A 19967-nucleotide genomic window follows, 5' to 3' on the forward strand; every position below is an offset into this window, starting at 1 on the left:
TGACAGTTAAGTCAAAAACCTTAGTTTATCATCATCACATCCAAAGGCTACACCTCCTACAGCAGAGTGTCTCCTGTCACCATACTGTGGCATTGGATACAGAACTTGGGTTCCACGCTCATGGTCCATGAGGAATGTGGTCTTACGCCATAATCTTTTATAAGGCATGACACCACAATCGAGACTTGTTTAAATTCATTTCTTTCACCTCAAGAACATATGTTTTTCACTTAACATGGCAGAAACTCCATGTGCTCTGATGCTTGTGTTGCATCATAATATTAACCCATATCTACTATAGGTGGAGCTACTGTATCTCAGGTGTTAGTCTCACAATGTTTGAGATTATTGTGATAAAACTCAACATTTTATTAGAACATTTCATTATGTTACAGGTAGCATACAAAAATAAAAACAATATTCAGTAGGTTTTTCTTTTACTTCCCTGCAGGATCCTTGTTTGTACTATTGTGGTTTGGAGGACCTTCTCACAAAATACCTTTAACCCGGATGTACTGTAACAGAACGGTCCATGATCAGTTCCTAGCTTTGTTGTGCTGGATGGGTCACAATCAGAAATGTTTTACAGAAAATAAAAGAAAACTCTTTTCTAAACTATCTGTTTAGAGACCTCGTTACACAAAGCAATGCTTTCTTACAAGGGCTAAACTGCCAACCCCTAGAGCTGCACTACTGTTGTCCCTATTTCTCTCTTAAACGTTCCTAGCATGCAGTCAAGTATTAATACAGACCAATGGGCATACAGTGTACTGATTGTGACACCTTTTACAGATCTACACTGTGTCCCAGCATCCTGAGCAAGGCTGCTTCACTTGTTTACTGAGTTTGTTTTCTTTCCTCCATTGTACTGTATTTAGATCTCCTCTTTTGATTGGCAGTTATTTAAAGAAAGGGCTAGGTGGAGGCATAGCCCCGACTGTAAGCTTCCTACATCTTCAGCGCGACACATTTTCAAGGCCAAGTCGCTCACCGCAAGCGAAGGAAGTGTGTCCCCGTGACAGCAGTGTGTGCATGTTCACTGCCCACCTCTGCTCTTAATGACCTACAGTCAATAAGCTGATCATTCGCTTTCCTGTACCAGTTTAATGCTTTGCAAAGGTCTTCAGCCGTTATTCATTTAAAGAGACATAGGAAACCTGGAGGATTCTAGTCCTTAAGGATGGGAGTCGTTTATACTTATGGTCTACTGTGACCTTGGTGTGACCAGCGAAGTCAGACGGGTAAAGTGGTCAGTGCGCTGACCCGCAGAAAGAATCTGAGGCAGGTCACCACCTGTTCTTATGGCCAGAGAGAATAGCTAACTGGGGCTGGCTGGGGGAGGAGGACACAGCAGCTGAGTCAGCTGTCCCCTCTTCATCATGTGCTACACAGACTCTTGTATCAGTTGGTTCTGTGTGAGTAATTAGATACTTATTGGTTTATGTCTACTTATTGATTTGTATTAATCAGGGAAAAGCCATTTTACCAATGTACCATCTTTAGAATTACTATCTTTTTCTGATGTCTCACTGCAAAAAAAACATGCAACATAAACCATAAAATGAAAACTTACCTACAGTATGCATAGGTCCTATACTATAGATATTTCTCAAAATGCTGCTGCAGCAACAACATCCCTTATGCATCACACACATGTTGACAGTTCATTACTGTTACAATACATAAATACTCTCCATTACTGTATCTCAAGCACTGTCCACAGGGGATTTTGCCATATCTGGTTGCAGACATTACCTCAGAACCTCTCTCATTAGTTTCTGTAGAAGAATACTCAATATTCTGTCCTGTGTCATGGAAAAGCTTGCAAGGAAGGCATTTTCTACATCAGTGCATCTTATGATATAGGTATCCTCAGGTTCTTGACTTGAGGAACAGATCTGAAAGGCCTCATGGGAAAAGCCCACCATGACTTACAGTCTGTAGAGCTCTGCACGTGAAAAGAGTGTGTAAACAGTCACATGCAATTAAGGACCTCTGTGTAATTTAGTTAAGATACATTACGGGCTCCCTTGGTGTATATTTGAGAAGGAGAGAAGAGTTTTTCCACTCTAGTCCAGCATTAGGTTTCTGCTGGGGGAGTTGTAAGAGCTGCAAATGTGCTGTTTAGTGATACACGAGAAAAGAAATCAGCGTGCAATGAATAAAGCTGTCCTGGTTACCTGAGACCTGAGATTCATTTTTATCTGACATTTGTAATCACAGTTCCTGTGATTCAGGATTTGTATACAAAGAAGTATCCCTTTTGTTCACTTTAACTGTTCCATCCTCTGTTAAATGCCTTCTAAAATGTGTGATTGTTATTCATATTCATTTAACATCTTTAATCACAAGAGTGTATTTCATTGCACACTAATAATTGCTGACAATGCATGCAAGCTGACCTGTCCCAGCAATGCCATCTTCTTTTTAACAGAAAGCTACCTCTACTAAAGCACCTAAAGAGAAGCAAGGCACATCATCAGTTTGTGAAACCAGCTGCCTGGAGCCCATTCACAGCTCAACAAGCAGGACTAAACTTCATGGACCAAAGCATTACCTTGTTTCTCGTAAATATGGAAGCATTGTAGGTTAATTCATTGGCATGTGTATCTCTGAAGTGTATCTCCCAATTCCATGTTATTTACTCTAGACATACTGTGTATCTTACTGCAGTGGGGAAGATTTTAAATATGGTCATTCAGAATCTGACTTATCAGCAGTGTCAGTTATTTTTAAAATAAATATTTACTGAGGGGACAAATATCTGACCCATTCCTGTTTTGGCCAAAATGATAAGATGCATTGAATACCCTGCCTGAGAGGATGACAGAGTGAGTTGAGAGGGAGATACATGGCTTTGCTGTACAGCACGGCTTTGCCCTCTCTCGAGTTTCATGAGCTGTCATCGTCTCGAGAACTGGCACAGGCTGAACGGATCGGAGCCAATCTGTGTTCAGCGCCCGTGGAGTGCACAGGTGAAATCTGCCCATTGCACTCCACGGCTCGCAGTAGGAGACCTGTTTCTTATCAGTCTCTCTCTCATCCTTTCAGGCACCCAACTGCAAATGCAGGTTCACGGATTGTGTGAGATACCCCTCCTTGTGCCTATTACTTGCTGAAGCAGGCTCTGCCCCCCCAACGTCCTTGAATTGGATGAGACAATTCGAAAATGGATGACTGAATGGATGTATAACATATAAACTATTATTAAAGGAGCTTTGTTTTAATTGGAATATACTGTACCATATCTGCAGTGACACCGGAAGTGATCTCTCCAAAATAGGGTGAAAAACAGGGAAAGGGAACCAAGTAGTGTGTTCTGTTGTACTCAAAGATACAAATTTAATGTAATAATTTATTTAATAATAATGCCTTACGCTTTTATATATCCACTTTTCTGGATACTCCACTCTAAGTGCTTCCCAGGTACTGGGGACTCCCCTCCTCCCCTCCTAGATGCTGTGAAAGTGGGCCAGTACACTCACTTGGGGCGGAGCGGTGGCTCTGTGGTTAAGGATCTGCACCTGTGGCTGGAAGGTTGCCGGTTCAAATCCCGCGGCCGGCAGAGGAATCCTACTCCGTTGGGCCCCTGAGCAAGGCCCTTAACCCTAACTGCTCCAGGGGCGCTGTACAATGGCAGACCCTGCACTCTGACCCCAAGCTTCTCTCCCTGTCTGTGTCTCCATGGAGAAAAGCTGGGGTATGTGAAAAGATGAATTCCTAATGCAAGAAATTGTATAGGGTTAATAAAGGAACATTATTATTATCACCACACACCAGCAGCTAGTAAGGAGGAGAACAGAGTAATGAAGCCAATTATTCCAATAATCTAAATCTAAAAAAAACATTTTTGGCAACAAGTCCTCAACAGTCTGGCCTTCTACACCTTCTTACAGCTTTTCAGAATAATTGGATTGGAGGAAGATGAAATGTTGCCTGACATCTCCACTGCTGTGAAAGTGTGCTGTGATGCAGAGATGTGGAAGAATCTGGTTCACGCAATAGTATTATCTCATACTCAAGCTAGATTGCATTATGTGTAGTTTTTAACCCTTGTGATGTTTTTTTTCCTCAGCTGAGAGATCTCAAAGGAAAAGATGTTAAAGACAAGTCATCTTCCTCGAGTCTTAAGGGCCTTAAATGTCAGAAAAAGAAGAAGCCTCCAGATACTGCTGGTAAGAACTCAGTAGTGAGCACTCTGATTTGCTACTTGCAGCTTTAATTAAGCTTAAATTATTTGGTTAAATAATTTAATTTAACTAAAAGCAAAATAGGATCAATCTGAATTTTACTTTCAAGATGTTACACAGTATATTGGCCACTGGGGATGGGTAAGTCTCTGGACTCGTAACCAGTGTGCTGTCGGTTGAAACAGCTGCTGTAGACACTGCTGTTCTACTTTCAGCAATGCCTTTACTCCAGTTGTGCTCCAGTCCACCCAGCTGTAGGAATGGGGACCAGCATTGCTGGGGGTAATTCCTGCGATGGACCTGTGTCCTGTACAGGATGGGGAGTCACGTTCTCTCTCCTCCACTTCACGACATGGAAACCAACATCTGTCCTGATGAGTCTCTGGACATTACAATACCTACTGATGGCCATAGTTCTGCATTACCTTGATAATTCGAATATCATTGCCTAACGCTAAGGAATCACACGAAGGCCTGTCCTTTTTATGTGAATCAAGTTCTGTTTCAATCATTCATGCCAGAGTAATTTTAGGAGTGCCATGGATTTTGCCATCTTCATCCTTTTTGACAAATACGATATGTTTATTTGCATACATAAAATGATTTGACTCTCACGATGATAGTTCCGTAAAACGTAGCCGGCCGTGACTGGATTCCTACAGTAACCGGATGAAGCAGGGTTGGGTCTGGCAAGCCCAGGGGCTCTCAGATCGTGACCCCCTGGGCTCCGCAGGCTGACAGGGACAGGGGTGAGTGTTGTGATGCTTCTTCAGCTGGCACGGTCTCTCCTGGGGGGCGCTGGAGTGGCTCTCACAGGAGCCTGTGTGCCCTTCAGCAGTGTCCCTGAACCAGAGCAGGAGTTGAGCTGTGAGATGAGCCCGAGACGTGCAGAAACAACTGGCCAATCCCAGGTGGGGGGGGGTGGGGATAAATAAATCTGGTCAAATAAATTCTTCAAAATGCAATAAAGATGGCAGAATTATGACCCAGTTGTGATTTTATTGAACCATTTGATACAAGCCTAAAATAGCCTAAAAGGACCAACTTTTCACCAATTTATTTTTCTTTTCTTTGGCCAACGTGCATTAAAAATGTCACTATAATTTTTTTTAATTCCTGTGATACCGTTACGTGGTACGAATTCCCAGTTGTTTTCTCATTTGCAGAGGCAGCTGCTCAGAGGAAGCCTTCGCTGTTGGACGAGGAAGTACAAAAGCTTAACAAACAGAATGCTGAAAAATCTGGTCAACCCCCTTCGCCAGCAATGCAAGACCTTGAAGCAGGCAGGCTGGATGAAAACATACAGAGGAGCCCTGCCAGTCAGGGGCCAAAGGACACGGTCTTGGATGGCCAGTTTGAGGCGCTGCCTGTCTCTGCTGCTGCCAGCGACCTGGTAGACTTCATTCTGGAGGTCCCTTATCCTCAAGGATCGAGTACAGCGCAGCAGGAGCCTGAGGGACCCGAGGTGGAGAAGCAGGACAGGAAGGCTCCCATAGTCCAGGAGGAGGAAGACCTGGAGGGGGATTCCACCGAAACAGAGTCTCAGGAAGGCAGAGTGGACATAGAGCTGGAGGCACACGAAGACAAAGAGGAGGAAGATGCCAAAGGAGACAAAATCCAAGAAGAATCTGAGGCGGAAGAAATATCAGAAGTAGAGGAAGCTACCCTGAAGGCGCTTTCAGAGACCCCCGAAGTAAAGGGTAAAAGCACAGCAGAAGGAGAGCAGCTATCAGAGGGCTCGTATGACAGTCTGACCCAGAATGGCTCCTTAATTCCGGACAGGTAGTTTTGTCTCTACCTCACGTGCTCTCTTGCGTACATTAGTGGTGTTCATCAAAAATGTTGTCACTATAAATTGTTTATTAAAATTATTTTTAGAATACGAATTTGAACAAGACAAAACAAATCCGAATCTGAAGCAGGGAAATGTGTTAGCTGAAATGTTGGTTATTGTGTCCATAGCTTTCTTGTGAAATGGGGTGATGGTTAAGATTTCACCTTCAAGAAGAAAGGAACGCAGTGGAGCACAGAGTTATCTTCGAATACTGTTGTTTCAGGCATGAAGTCCACGAGCGCTCAGACTCCATCCTACCAGAGGCTGGCCAAGGCACAGAGCAGCCGGAGGTCAGCAGCTCCAGCAAGCGCAGGGTCACTGAGGAGGACGTGGTGAAGGATGACCACAAGAAGAGCAGGGTGGAGGAGGCCTGCGAGAGCGCTGGGCCTGAGCAGGAGCAGAAGGAAGAGCAGGCCCAGACCGAGGCAGAGAAAGCGGAAGGCGAGAACGGCACCCTGGCAGCCGAAGAACAGATAATGGAGTACTTTATCGGTGAGGAAAGAGCCTTTGTGGCTTTTAGCTGAACAGTCCTGGGAATGATTTTAGCGCAAACTTTTTCACCAGACAATCTACTACCATGTAAAGGTTTATTCCCTGCTGAAAGGAAAAGAAGAGGCACTCGAAGAAGGCTCCACAGCCAAACCGCTGTGTCTCTTTTCTCTTCCTTTCAGCTTGGAATAAGCCTTTACCTGTTCCTTTGCAGCCTACGCGTGCTGCCACAGCTCCGCACTGGAACTTCTTCAGTCTAATACCAGGTTGACGGGTTGCTTGATGGGGTTTCCATGCGCAGCTCCCTCACACAGCAGTGTTAACGAGCAGCGGGCTTCTCCGTGTGACACTCTGCAATCCATTCCAGCCGAGCCGCAGGACTCGCTTCAGCGCGGTGCGCTCCCGTTGCCATCTTCCGTGTGTCCCAGTGCGTCACGGGTCTGATTGCAGGCGGTTGACTTGTTGCCATGTGAGCCCTGTGTTTGCAGCGAAAGAATGACCTGTCCTTCTCTGCCGTGACCGTGTAGACTGCAGCCCCCCCCCACCTGCTCCCTTTGATCACCGTGTGGTCTCCGCCAAGCCAGTGCAGATCACCAACTTCTACACCATCAACAAGCAGGAGATCCTGGGCGGGTAAGGAGCCATTTCAAGCCACTGCAAATCAATGTGCACAGCAGCGCGCTCGGCAGTGAGGGACAGAAGGGAGAGACAGTAATCTCACTGACGCAGACGGTGAAACCTGCAGCCTGACTGTATTGAAATGTCCCCAGTCAAGTATGTTATTTGTACCAACTGGTTGCTGGTATGTGAAACCATACCTACTGCACAGCCAGCTGAGACCTCATCTCCAAGCGGTAATCTGTTCCTTAAAGGCCCCTATACTGCCTCCAGTTGGATGTCAGCATTTTCTTATAAAAACTTGAACAATCCAGAAAACCCATGCAGTTTTTTTTTTCCAATAGTTTTTTTAAATTGATTTCTTCTCAGTCTTTCAGTATTAAGTCTTCTCTAGTATCTGAAACAGAAAACATGATGATGCATTCCTGTTGTGGAGCCTAGCTTGACCCCTTCACTCAGTGAATTTGAATAATTTCATGAATTTGAATACGTTGAGAGAAGCTGCCAAATCCTACAATCTGTTATTACATAATTCAAAAGAAGTCTGATTTTCATTTTCGTGCAGTACTTGGCCTGAAGATACAGTGCCTTGTATTTTGTGAGTGAACTAGCTAACTAGTTTTTTTATAACTTCATATTACAAATGTATCTCACAATCAGTATGATTGGAAATAATGACCTTGTCAGTAGCAAACTTACGTGCAGGTGGACTAAGAGCTGCACTGTACTGTACTGTAGTTTTACAAAATTTCCCTGGGTAGCAGTATGTCAGCCCCACCCAAAGACTCGTTCTACTGAATGACTTTTATTCTGAGCACGTTTTAGAGACTCATCAAGAATTGTTGATTAACTCTGAAAAAAACGGAGTGAATATAAACTCTGAATATAAACGGAGGAAGAGGATATTTGCAGCAGCTCCTTGATTTTGAAGGTGGCTTGTCTTCTTTGTTTGTTTCTCCAGTGGTCGCTTCGGCCAGGTTCACAAGTGCATTGAAAATTCCTCTGGGCTGACCTTAGCTGCCAAAATCATCAAAGCAAAAAGTCCAAAAGAAAAGGTGAGAATGAGACACAAGGAAGTAAGGAGGTTACAAATGAGAGGAGACCATTTGACCTACAGTATTGTGCTTGTTTGATTGCTCGTAGTGAAGTGATACAAGAAGTTTCTCCAGCAGTTTCTTGAAGATTCCCTGAGAACTGGCTTCGACAGTTGTGTAAAGAAGTGTCTACTGTTCTCAGGCGTCTTCATAACTTTTTGTTACCCCCTCATATTCTTGTTTTCTGCAGAGTGTAAAGTAATCCATTGCTAATACCATTCAGGATTTTGAATCCTAAATTGACTGAATTTATTTGAATCCTATATGACATTCTTTTTAGTCAGCAGCTATATCACTCTTCAGCTCTCAACTGATACCCACTGAAGTTAACATGCTTTTTTTTAAGCTTACCTTAAAGTGCTGCCTTAATTTTTTCAGTAGTGTCGGGTAACAGAATACCAAGCCTCAACCCCCTAGTTGAAATATTGTGGTCTGCACTTAATTGTTTGCACCAAACCAAAAAAACAACCCTGGTCATTTAAATAATGTTTTCAGATTGTAATGCTTATGAGGTAGCTAACACTGTAGCAAACTGACACTGTGACAAGTTAATGGTAAACATTATTTACCCTCAAATGGTTTTTGGATTAGTAATAAAAGTGAGCCAGGTACACATATAGGAATTTTGTTGCCTTTTACGCATTTTAATTCAAAGTGAAATCAGTGTTTTAATGTCATGTATTAAGAGTGACTTTTGATTATATATGTTATATAGAATACCTCTATGTGTCTGTATCATACTGAATGGCTATTTCATGTTTCAGGATGAGGTCAAAAATGAGATTCAGGTGATGAACCAGCTGAACCACGCCAGTCTCATCCAGCTGTATGCGGCCTATGAGTCTAAAAACGACATCATTCTGGTCATGGAGTAGTAAGTGTTGTCGCCACTCTGTCACAGCTTGTATTTCCTGGAAATGTACCTACATTACAGGACTCTGTACTGCTTATTGTCTGCCTGACGGGAGGATGGAATTTCTGTCTGAAGTTGCTGATGGCAAAACGAGTAAAAGCTCAACAGTGTCACCTAGTGTCCAGATATTGTCAAAACAAGACAATTATCTGGTTTTCAAGGCTGGGGACTCTACGTGTTAACGAAAAACTTTTTACTTTTAAATAATTCCTTAAATTCAGCCAAGGTTATATAAGTTATATATGTTATATATGTCAAGATGGATTAGTCTTCATTAGCCATGATATTATTTTTATATTTGTTTTCTTGTTCACTGCAGTGTAGACGGAGGGGAACTTTTTGACAGGATTATTGATGAAAACTACAATCTTACCGAACTGGACACGATCCACTTCATCAGACAAATCTGTGAGGGCATTCAGTACATGCACCATATGTACATCCTTCACTTAGATTTGAAGGTAAAAATTGCGTTTGTCTTGCCTTCAGTGTTCTCAATCTTATTAAATAAGTCGTTAAAAAACACTTAGCATTTACATCACTCTTTGTCTTTCAGTGTTGTCCACCTCTAATTAACGTTGTTTTAAGGCAGATTTTTTTAGGATACTCAGTACTCTGCTTGCATTCCCAAATACTGTAGCACTGTGATCGTGTGGCCCCACGCTCATTTTTATTGCTGAATTCTATGCAGGTTTTAGATATTATTTAGAAACCCCGAATTATCTTTTTTTTTACATTTTTTCTTGTTGATTTGGAAATCAAAAAAAGAACAAAAACAAAAACAAATAGAATAAAAAATCAGGGCCAATTTATTATTTGGCAATATAAATACAAGAAAGTGAGATTTAAGGGTGTCACAGTCTTCACTGAGCCTTGTAAAACCTGTTTATTTGTCTCTTGATCTCATACTGTACAATGCCATCCAAAAGCATTAGTACAGTGAAGTCTAAACTGGGATTTTAACCTCTAATTATTTCTCATGAACAACGACATGACAAGTGCAAATATTTTATTTTAAATAAAGTAAATTCAGTTCTGCCATCTTGGGTAAAACAATTCAAAATGCAAGAAATTGAATATGGCTAATAAAGTGATCTTATCTTATCTTAAATTGCTGAACCTCGGTTGGCAGGGGATTCTGGTTGGTTTGTTGTGCAGTAATTAGGTTCATAATTCAATTAGCCTTGGCGATCATGTCAACCTGTCTTGCTTTGAACTTAGTTGTGTAGAGATCATAATTGAAAGGTAAATGCAAGCCAAATAAATTTCTAATAAGTAAAAAGAACAAGTTTGAACCTGAAAGTAACTAAAAACTCAATCAGAACCAAAGCACAGAATTTAGATACACTGTATCAACATCAACCATTGTAATTTTGAAATAAAATACATTAATATCCTATAGTTTTGTATTTATTGTAAAATATTATTTTTAAAACGTTGAGATGACGATGATGTAAATTTTCCTTAGTGTGTAGTTTCAGCATTTAAAATCATTCCCTTATCTGGTAGAAGAAGAACAACAACATCTATATGTTTTGTTTGCAGCCTGAAAACATATTGTGTGTGAGCCGAGCTACCAATAAGATCAAGATAATCGACTTTGGGCTTGCCAGAAGGTATGCACTTCGACTTTTGCCTAGCAAGGAAACATTGACCATATGTGTATGCATTTCTACCGCTCAGCCACTCTTTTATGAGCTAACATTACGAATGAAGGATATCTCTTCCACCAGGTACAGGACAGTACATTGTCTTGTGTTGCGTTGTAGAGCAGAGCTGAGCACTTCTGCCCGTGCCTTCTACTATATATACATCAATTATGCCAAAAGAAAACTCCCTTCCAACGCCCCCCACAATCCAAGAAATGTGAATTCTATCTGTTTTTTTCTGGATAAGGGTCACACCAACATTGGCTCAGTCCTAGATCCCAGGCAGGGCGACAGTCTGGATGAGATCCAGCACAGGACAGGCACACAGGAGCACACAAAGATAATTTAGGGACACCAGCTGATGCAACCAACGTGTCTCAGCACACAGCGTTTAACAGAAGAGAGCACTTGAAACATCAGTAGTCCTTGACAAATCCCCCAGTTTTGGCATTTTGTCAACTGACAGAATAAGTCGAAACGCCAAACAAACATGGGAGCATGACGTTAATTGCATGGCGTTATGAGTTTGAGTTGCTGAAAATATTACGAGGACATTTTAAAATCTTCCTATTTCTTATAACTGGTCTAAAAGAGCAACTTTCGAGTCCAGGTGTTAGATTACTTGTGTGAAGCAATGCCAAGAGGTTTAACGTAGCTAAAAGTAACGCTGACGGATTCAGATCTTCCCATTGCTTATACTTTATGCCACTGTAATTCTCCAAATGGTGAGGGTTCAGTAACATGTTGGCACGAGGGAAGACAGATATAAAGTTTTGCAATCTCTTCCTTGTGACTCATTGGTTTCTTACATGTGATTGCCTTGAGTTGAGTTAGTCAAGACCTTTGGAGATGCATTCTAGTACTCGTGCTTATTCTTTAGAAAGGCTGACTGGGCACTTGCATTATGCCGAAAATGCTTTATGTGCGTGCTTTCATCCTTAGATACAAGCCAAGGGAAAAGCTAAAAGTGAATTTTGGGACACCGGAATTCCTCGCTCCTGAGGTCATCAACTACGAGTTCGTCTCATTCCCCACGGACATGTGGAGTTTAGGAGTCATTACCTACATGCTGTAAGTGACCAGCTCAGGGAGCCTTTGCTGCTCAACCCAGGGGTGTCCAGCCCTGGTCCCTTAAGGGGCAGTGCGTCCGTAGGCTTTCAAGGTCTCTTTAAAGTACCGGCACCTAAAACACTGGGAGAAGCTGTTAAATCAGGCCAGCTAAGCTAGCAGTGCAGCTCACAATGAGCCGAGCTGGAATAAAGACCTGCAGGCACATTGGGCCAGGAATAGACACCTCTGGCTTATCGAGCAGGTACTTTTTTTTCTCAAATGATAGGAATATTAACACTCCTTCTGCTACAGTACCTTTGCCAGTTTACCAATTTTACTGTAATCCTCATGAAAACTGGTAAAAGTTTGCAAGACACACAATGATATTTAAAAAAATGTCTCTTATGGGTTTTAGGAAGCATGAATGAATTACAATGATGCTGTGGATTATTATTAATATCTGCTCAGCAGAAAACCTTAACATGGGGGACTTGCATTACATACTGTATGAAATTTGCATGTTTTTGCACAATGCACACATGAAATATACGGTAACAGTCATGTATGTACAACTAGCTGTCATATTAATTCCAAAAAAGTATTTAGTCTCTGAGTCAATGTTTAACAGTCCTTTACCACAGATGGCTTGTCGTAGAGTACGACAGTCACAGAGGGCACCTCAGCTACGCTTGAATTTTAAAACTTGATTCGCTGAATTCTAGAAGCTTCCCATCTCAGTGAGTAAGCCTGTGATCCTGATGTGGTTGTCTCCAGATGTCTTTGTGAGAAAGCTGGAACATACAACTTCAGGTCTTTTGTTACAAGCCCAGTGGAACTACCGAAAGCCACAAAAAATGTTCGCCCTCAGCAGAAACCACTGCTTTGTTCACTCCAGGCTTAGCGGCCTCTCTCCTTTCCTTGGCGAAGATGACAACGAAACCCTGAATAACATTCTGGCCTGCCAGTGGAGCTTGGAGGACGAGGAATTTGCAGATATCTCGGAAGAAGCCAAGGACTTTATTTCAAGGCTCATTGTGAAGGATAAATGGTAAATTAAGAAGTAATTCTAGAAACAGAAATGACAATGGTTATTTATTAATTCAAGAGCTCTTTTATTTTAAGAGTGAAAATAAGTCACCACCCACTGGGTTTTAAATTTCATGTACATGCAGTCATACAGTACATTCCACTTTGTGCAAAATTGAAGAATATGCAATTAGTAATGTTACTGTCCTAAATGTATTGTTTCTGATTAAAGATAATGCAGAAGAATGTGAAATCAATTAGACTGACATGAAATTCCACTCCTTAGATGCACTTTCTTAAAAAGGATTAAGATGATAAAATATTAAAAAATTAAGTTTAGAAAATATTAAGCCATAACTACATTTTTCAGGAATTGCCCTGATTCAGAACAAAATATTTAACTATTTTATTTAGAGTATAGCCAAATCTGAGTTTGACAAATAGCTGACCCAGACTTACTTTCATTCCCAGTAGTAAACATGTACTGTATGTGTGTGTTGTTTCAGTTGGAGGATAACTGCTGCAGAGTCACTGAAACACCCATGGTTATCAAACCGCAATCTTCACTACCGACTTCATCAAAAGGTACTTATGTTTTCCTTTTAATTGCACTTGCCGTGCTGTTAATATGTGCATGCAGCTCTTTCAATTTGTTTAGTCAAGATAGCCTTTCAGAACCTGATTCTGTCTCCAATATTCCACTATGTTAATCTGGTTCAATTTGCTGTAATTTGTTTGCTTTCTTCCTTTTACAGAAAAATAAGTGCCACTCTTCACATGCTCCACCTGCTGAAACCTAATCAGGTATGCCTCTCACAGTGATATGCCAGAGCCGGAAAGCTTCTGAGGACAATTATCAGCATTTTAAAGTGATTTTGTTCACCAGGCATTCTTTTCTGAAGAGCTGTCATTGTTGCTCCACACAGTTTACAGTGTAATTTGAATAAATTCGGTTCAGCAAAATCCATGTAGATTGAGTCCAGACTTCACTCTTGGTCAGGATTTATGCTGATTTTGACATCTCTCCCCTTTTCTGTTCTGTTTTCTAATGTTTTTTGGAATGCTTTGGAGTGTTTTTTAGGTCTTTGCCGATGGGCGGTTTTAAAGAAAGTGTTATGATGCTGTCTTTGCCAGTTGACTGGTATAATGTTGCATTTAACTGCTTGTTTTCTATTCAACATCTCCTTTTTATTTTATAGAATGGTGGGATGCTGCATACTGCTGCCAACAGGTATCTAAATATTGATGACTTCTGATGACATGAGCCTCACTCAACTGGACCAACACTGCTGTACTGTACATGTACATGTACTGTATAATCAATGGACATTCATTTCTGCCTTTATCTGTATATTAGCACTAGAAGTTGAGCACATGAAACAATTGCAAATTGTGCTCAAGCATGATGTCAAAGGAAGTAGAATGCATGTGTGAATTAGAAGATATTTAAACCCAAATTTGCTATTTTACAATCCCCATGCAAATGATGAAGTAGAATTTCTCTTCTGAAACTCACTAATCCATTTATTATTGGGGAAATCACTATGAATCGGCATGCACGTTAAATCTGATGTTAAACAGTGTTGTTCAAACTTCAGCAACGCCTGCAGCTGAACTTCAACAACTTAAAATTCATTCTTAATGGCACAATTGTGCCTAAAGTGTGCCAAACAGACATTTCGAACTAATATAAAAATGTACGTAGAGTCACCTCAATGCCCTGTGAATAAATCACTGAAGGTAAAACTAATTCGAATTAAAATTTTAGGGGGTCCAATATGAAGTTGTCATAGAGTCAAGACAGTCATTTGTAGTGAAACGTGAAGGAATGTTAAAAAGTCATTAAACATTGTATTGCTGGTATCCCTGCACTACTTTATAGAATTTGTCAATGTGCCATAATTCAGGATTACTGTTTTTTAAAGCAGCAATTATACCACGCAATATTTAATAGGGCGTACAGCTGGGGATTGCATCCATTATATATTTTTTATTTCACTGAACTGTTTCAGTTTAGTAAAATACAGATTTTATTGAAGAAGACAAGCAGATTTCAGTAATGGGGAGAACAGCCACACAACGTTTATATCGAAAACTTTAGGGTTTTTGCCGAAGGACAGCTTGAGCCGAAGTGGGTACGCAACGCAGTAAGAGGTGTGTGTTTATATTTAACAAGGGCTGGCCGCCTGAGGAAAAATAGGGCGAGAGCAATTTCCTGCTCCAAACCTTGTATCTTTCTATTGAAGAAAGCTCATGCACTCTTAAGAAGAAAAGGCAAAGTCTGTGTCCAAAACCATCACTTCTGTCTCTTATATAAACTTTTGTATAGCTTGTTAAAGTAACTCTACTCTGAACTCAACACATTTTTATTTTACACCGTAAAATATATACAGTAAAATGCTTACCTATTGGAAAAAATATTTCAGTTTCTGGTGTCAATTAAAAAACACTCTTTAGTTATTGTAGCTTATGGTGGTTCATCGCATATCTTCATTGAATAACCCTTCAACACAATATCTTTGTGTATAAACCCTTTTCTTGTTACAGTATATGCAGTATATAGTATATGCATTTGTCAGGCAACTTCCAGAAACAAAAACTGCAGGACTGTTTTAGGTAGCATAGCAAATATAGGTAGCAAATATACTCTATAATAATATATCTCGGATAAGAGATAAGCAAACGTGATTTTATATTCAAATCAACATTGTTTCAAATGTGGCTGTTCCCACAAAAACACTCCTTAACAGCAATCGATGTTCATTGTATATGATGACTCAATAAGATCACCTTTATGTAAAAATTCTTTCACAAAATAACTCTGATGTTTGGCTGTTTGAAATAAATCTGGCCCCAACTACACCCCAGAATATATCTGCAGTGACATTTGCATAATTTAGTGACATTTTGCTTGGGGCTTGTTTACTGCCCCAAGCAGTGTTCAAGTAATTAAAAAGAGTCGTATTTTTCTCAATTGGAAAAAAAGTACTATTGTATACAGTAGGCTTTACATATTCAGCTTGCAGTGCTAAATAGATAAGAACTGTTTTTTCGTTATTCTTGCTAGTACAATATATAATTCATATGAAAATTATTTGTATAACAAACCTGTGAACATACAAATTTAAGCAATAATTTTAATGTTAGGGAAATGTCAAAATTATTGAGACCAGAATATGATAGAGTAGTCGTGTTTTTTAATGTATTTTTAGAAAATGCTGTAAAATGGGCAAATTTTAAAAGGCATGTTTTTTTTCTGGTTGTGTATTTATGAACTGATACATTTATCCCATTGCTGGTGATTTTACTCAGATAAACAGTCACAGTAGGAATAATTAAAAAATAAATATTCGCTAGTTGTGAATAGTTATCCAGGAAATAAGTATTCTTTTTTCTGTTTGTGTCATTTAAGTTATTAGTGTAGTAATGAATTGAATGTGTGATAGCTGCATTACAGTATGTGCACTTTATTATTTATTGACTTTAAAATGGAGTGATCATAAAACTCTAAGCCAAGGAACAATCATCAGGTCAGAATCTTTCTAAATTTTTTATTTTTCCCAGACCCTAATAATTATTGCAGCATAAAAGTCTTATCAGGATATTTTTTTCTAATTAGTTTATTCTGTTTCAGTTACAAAAACCAAGGTGGAAGATTTGGGGGTTGAGGAACTTTTTTTATTTAAAAAAATATATACAAAACGCAAAGCCATAGAGCAGTAGACAGCATTCTCGAATACAAGTCCTTATTCTCAGATTTCATACATTATGTGTAACACATCTTCAGATTAATTTTGTAATACTTTTTTCTTCAATAAAAGACAGGTCTATTATGTGCTAGAAAGCAGGACACAAATGTCTTGTACTTGGTCCTACTGCTCTTTTATGACAGGCTTGAATGTTGGACGTTTGTACAAAATACTGAGTATCAGACTAATAACATAATAAGACTCTTCAAATCCACTGAACAGTATCTGTCCTACATAAGGCACATACTTTTATCTTCCAGCTACATCATGTTTTATGCTATATTACCAGTTTTTCCAGTTAATATAGAAAGAGAGTTATAGTATCACAATATAACAAAATGTGTTTTCCTTGAAACAGATTGCATAAATACCTAATTAATTAGGAAAAACAATAATGAGGTTAATTTAGCTCACACCTAAAATATAGGCTGGTGTTCTAATTAGCTTTTTTCCCCACTTGTTTTTGTTCAATATTTTGGCACCCATTCTAACAAGTAAATATTCTGATCTTATAGCTGTGGATTGTTTACATATGAATTCAATTAAAATATTTGGAGCCAGGAAGCATGGATATGGGTATATGCTAAACAGCATATTATTAAATCTGACTATAGTTTAAATTACAAATAAATTGCATTATAATATCCTTTGACTCCATATTATAATGGATCAATCCCGGATCCAGGTGGCAGCACAAAACTGGCAAATCAATGCCACAGCTGGGTAGATTTTGTCCTTATAAGGCATCCTCTGATCTCCAGACAAAAGTCTCCCCTTTGCTCTTCAGATCATATCAGAATGATGTATTATTAGTTGGTAGTTCTGCTGCACTGCTCAGAAAGACCTCGTTCTCAGGAGGTAGGAAGGGATGTAGGGCAAGAAAAATAAACTCCAAATTTAACCAAAAACATGATGTTGGAAGGAAGGATTTTAAATTCTCCAGGATTCTAGATTTTATAGTGATCAATCAGTTGGAAGCAGTAAAAGAAATTGATTCAATTAGTAAGACGGAGGAAAGGAATTCTTCAGGAATGCTTGGGTTTCCAGATTTTGTTTGTTGGCCCTCATAATCTGCAAAAGCCACAAATTAAAACAGCTGTTTCTTCTTCATTGACTGTGTCCAAAAACTTCACGACAGACGTGACAGTAACCTGACAGCTAATATGACAGGAAATCAATGCATGAAGATTTTTTCATTTCGTGTGAACACAAGTGCAATTATTTTGTACAGATTGCCACAGTAATATGTTGGGAGACGTGACTTATTACAGGTGAACAGAACTGTAATTTAGGATCCTATAGCATTGTGTAATGCTAAAAGCAAAACTGCAGCATTCTCTTACTGCCTTTTTCATGTTTCTTTCTGTTATTTTCAATGAATGATGAATATCGTGGTTCTAACCCCCCAAACCTCCCTCAGATATCAAGGGGACTGAATTTCTAACAATATAAACCCCGTAACGTTTCTTAGTTCAAATTAATATATTCTAATTTGTTAGTATGACCTAGCAAAGAGAGCAATTTCAGAATTTCACCGTGAACGTGATAAGGCAATACAAATGGAAACAGTATTCATTTACAAAATTTGAAATTGCCCGGCAGATTTTCTCATTTTCTCATCGCTCATATAATTTTTAAAAATCAAATTAAAACTGTCTTCTTTCCACAATATTGATTTAAACTATGTGTTTTTAATGTGTTTGATATATCTGGTACACTCTATAACATTATTTATTGGATAGTGCAAGTTGACAGGCAGAGCACTATCTGGCTGACAACTGTTAAATCATTTTAATGAATGTGAAGAAAACCTTCAAGATATTTAATTCTTGAGCAACAGAGTGCCAATTTCACCTTCCATGAAGGTTTGTCATTGAAAAGGCCAACCACAGTACCTACTTTAAGATACAGAATCGAATGTTAATTAATTTCTCAGTTTAGTCTGTATCACAGTAAAGTGTTCTTAAAAGACAGGGCTTTTGACAACTGTGTGTTATCTGAATGTTCTTTTCTGGACAAGAGAAAAAATCCCTCTACTTTTGGAATAGGTTTTAACCAATTTAAGAACGTAATTTATGCAGAAAGTCCTTTAAAATGCTTTTTAAGTGTCCAAAACTCCCTGTTGCTAAATTATAAATCAGTTTTAATTCAAGATTCAGATCTATACAGATTTTTTTTCTTTTCCTTCCTTGTGAAACATTCTCATGACACTTTGAATCAAAAAGTTTTGTGTGTATGAAGTGTAGTAGACTGTTATATTTTTAAATGTTTTTCAGTGTGTGTTTACAATTATTTTCTTCACTGTAAATTATTCCTGTGAAAAAAATTAAACTTCATTAAAATAAAGCGATCTTAGAGCTGGTAAAAGACTGTGGAAGTGTCTGTGGACTGTGAAAGTCATAATAAAATATGTACTGTACTGGCTGGCTTAATCTTTTTTATTGTTGAGTCATACACTCCTACATAAACAATTAATAATAACCAATTCATATTTTGGAGAAATAGATTTTTATTTTGCTAGTTTAGATGGAAAACGTTTGTTGAACCCACTCTCGAATGAGTTAGAACAGTAGAATAGTCCTCTCTATTTTTCATTAATTAAACTGTCCAGTAGAGGGCAGCAGTGTAGACTAAATATTTTTCAAATGTAGGATTTGATTGGGCTAAGGGCTTTGAGTTTGTAAACCGGCGATGCTCCATCGTCACTTCTCCGAAAAATCCAAGGGTTAATCAATGATATTTGACTAAAAACACAAAACACGCAGAAACACAGAAAAAATATTTAAAAAAATGATTCACAAAAAGATACCCGAAAGCTGCCACAATAGGAAAATAATAATATATCATGAAGTGAAGAAATTTCTAGCATTTAAAGTAAAAGTTCCATTCAATCATCACAACATCCGACAACTACCATCAGTTCAGGCCTGTATACCTCTTTGCTGAAAAATAAGACCTTAAACGGCAATACCACTTGTGTTCCTCATTTAGTAGAGTTCAATAGAAATTTAAAAAAAAAGTTTTTTCTAATGAAATAAGATTAATATTATTTTTTAACAGTACATTTAAGCCCACAGTTTAGAATGAATCATTCTTGGTCCGACATTTGCCTCTCACTGACGTATCCTCTGAGGAACTCATTGCTGGAACCCCTGAGGGTTTTCCATCGGCAAGGCTCACAGTGTCACCCCGAGCACAGGCACAGACTACACTGAGGATGCCCGACCTCAGGCCTCAGGTGTGCCAGGCCAGTGAAGGGGCTGTGTGTTTACTGAGAGCCAAGAATTTACCCTGGCGGACTCCCTCTCCCAGGCCTCTCCCTTTCTCAGTCAACTGTAAACCCCTCCTGGGAGTC

General features: G+C 39.4%; 1 protein-coding gene across 4 annotated transcripts in view; it reads left to right on the forward strand.

The window, feature by feature from the left end:
* Nucleotides 1–19031, forward strand: part of mylk4a (myosin light chain kinase family, member 4a) — a 56382-nt gene extending 37351 nt beyond the window's left edge. For 2 of the 4 annotated variants that reach the window (XM_088644034.1, XM_088644031.1), the window contains exons 2-15: nucleotides 2435–2584; nucleotides 4076–4175; nucleotides 5357–5972; nucleotides 6248–6516; nucleotides 7041–7146; nucleotides 8093–8186; nucleotides 8990–9099; nucleotides 9458–9599; nucleotides 10684–10754; nucleotides 11730–11858; nucleotides 12733–12885; nucleotides 13370–13448; nucleotides 13619–13667; nucleotides 14063–19031. In XM_088644034.1, the coding sequence (XP_088500160.1) occupies nucleotides 2435–2584; nucleotides 4076–4175; nucleotides 5357–5972; nucleotides 6248–6516; nucleotides 7041–7146; nucleotides 8093–8186; nucleotides 8990–9099; nucleotides 9458–9599; nucleotides 10684–10754; nucleotides 11730–11858; nucleotides 12733–12885; nucleotides 13370–13448; nucleotides 13619–13663 (2064 nt within the window). In that variant the 3' untranslated portion in view covers nucleotides 13664–13667; nucleotides 14063–19031. The remainder of the gene's footprint in view (nucleotides 1–2434; nucleotides 2585–4075; nucleotides 4176–5356; nucleotides 5973–6247; nucleotides 6517–7040; nucleotides 7147–8092; nucleotides 8187–8989; nucleotides 9100–9457; nucleotides 9600–10683; nucleotides 10755–11729; nucleotides 11859–12732; nucleotides 12886–13369; nucleotides 13449–13618; nucleotides 13668–14062) is intronic. The other 2 variants (XM_088644033.1, XM_088644032.1) reach the window with 1 other exon arrangement.
* Nucleotides 19032–19967: the final 936 nt, after the last annotated feature.

The sequence above is a fragment of the Lepisosteus platostomus genome, chromosome 8 (assembly GCF_059453375.1).
Source record: "Lepisosteus platostomus isolate fLepPlt1 chromosome 8, fLepPlt1.hap1, whole genome shotgun sequence".
In the NCBI taxonomy this organism is placed as follows: domain Eukaryota; kingdom Metazoa; phylum Chordata; class Actinopteri; order Semionotiformes; family Lepisosteidae; genus Lepisosteus; species Lepisosteus platostomus.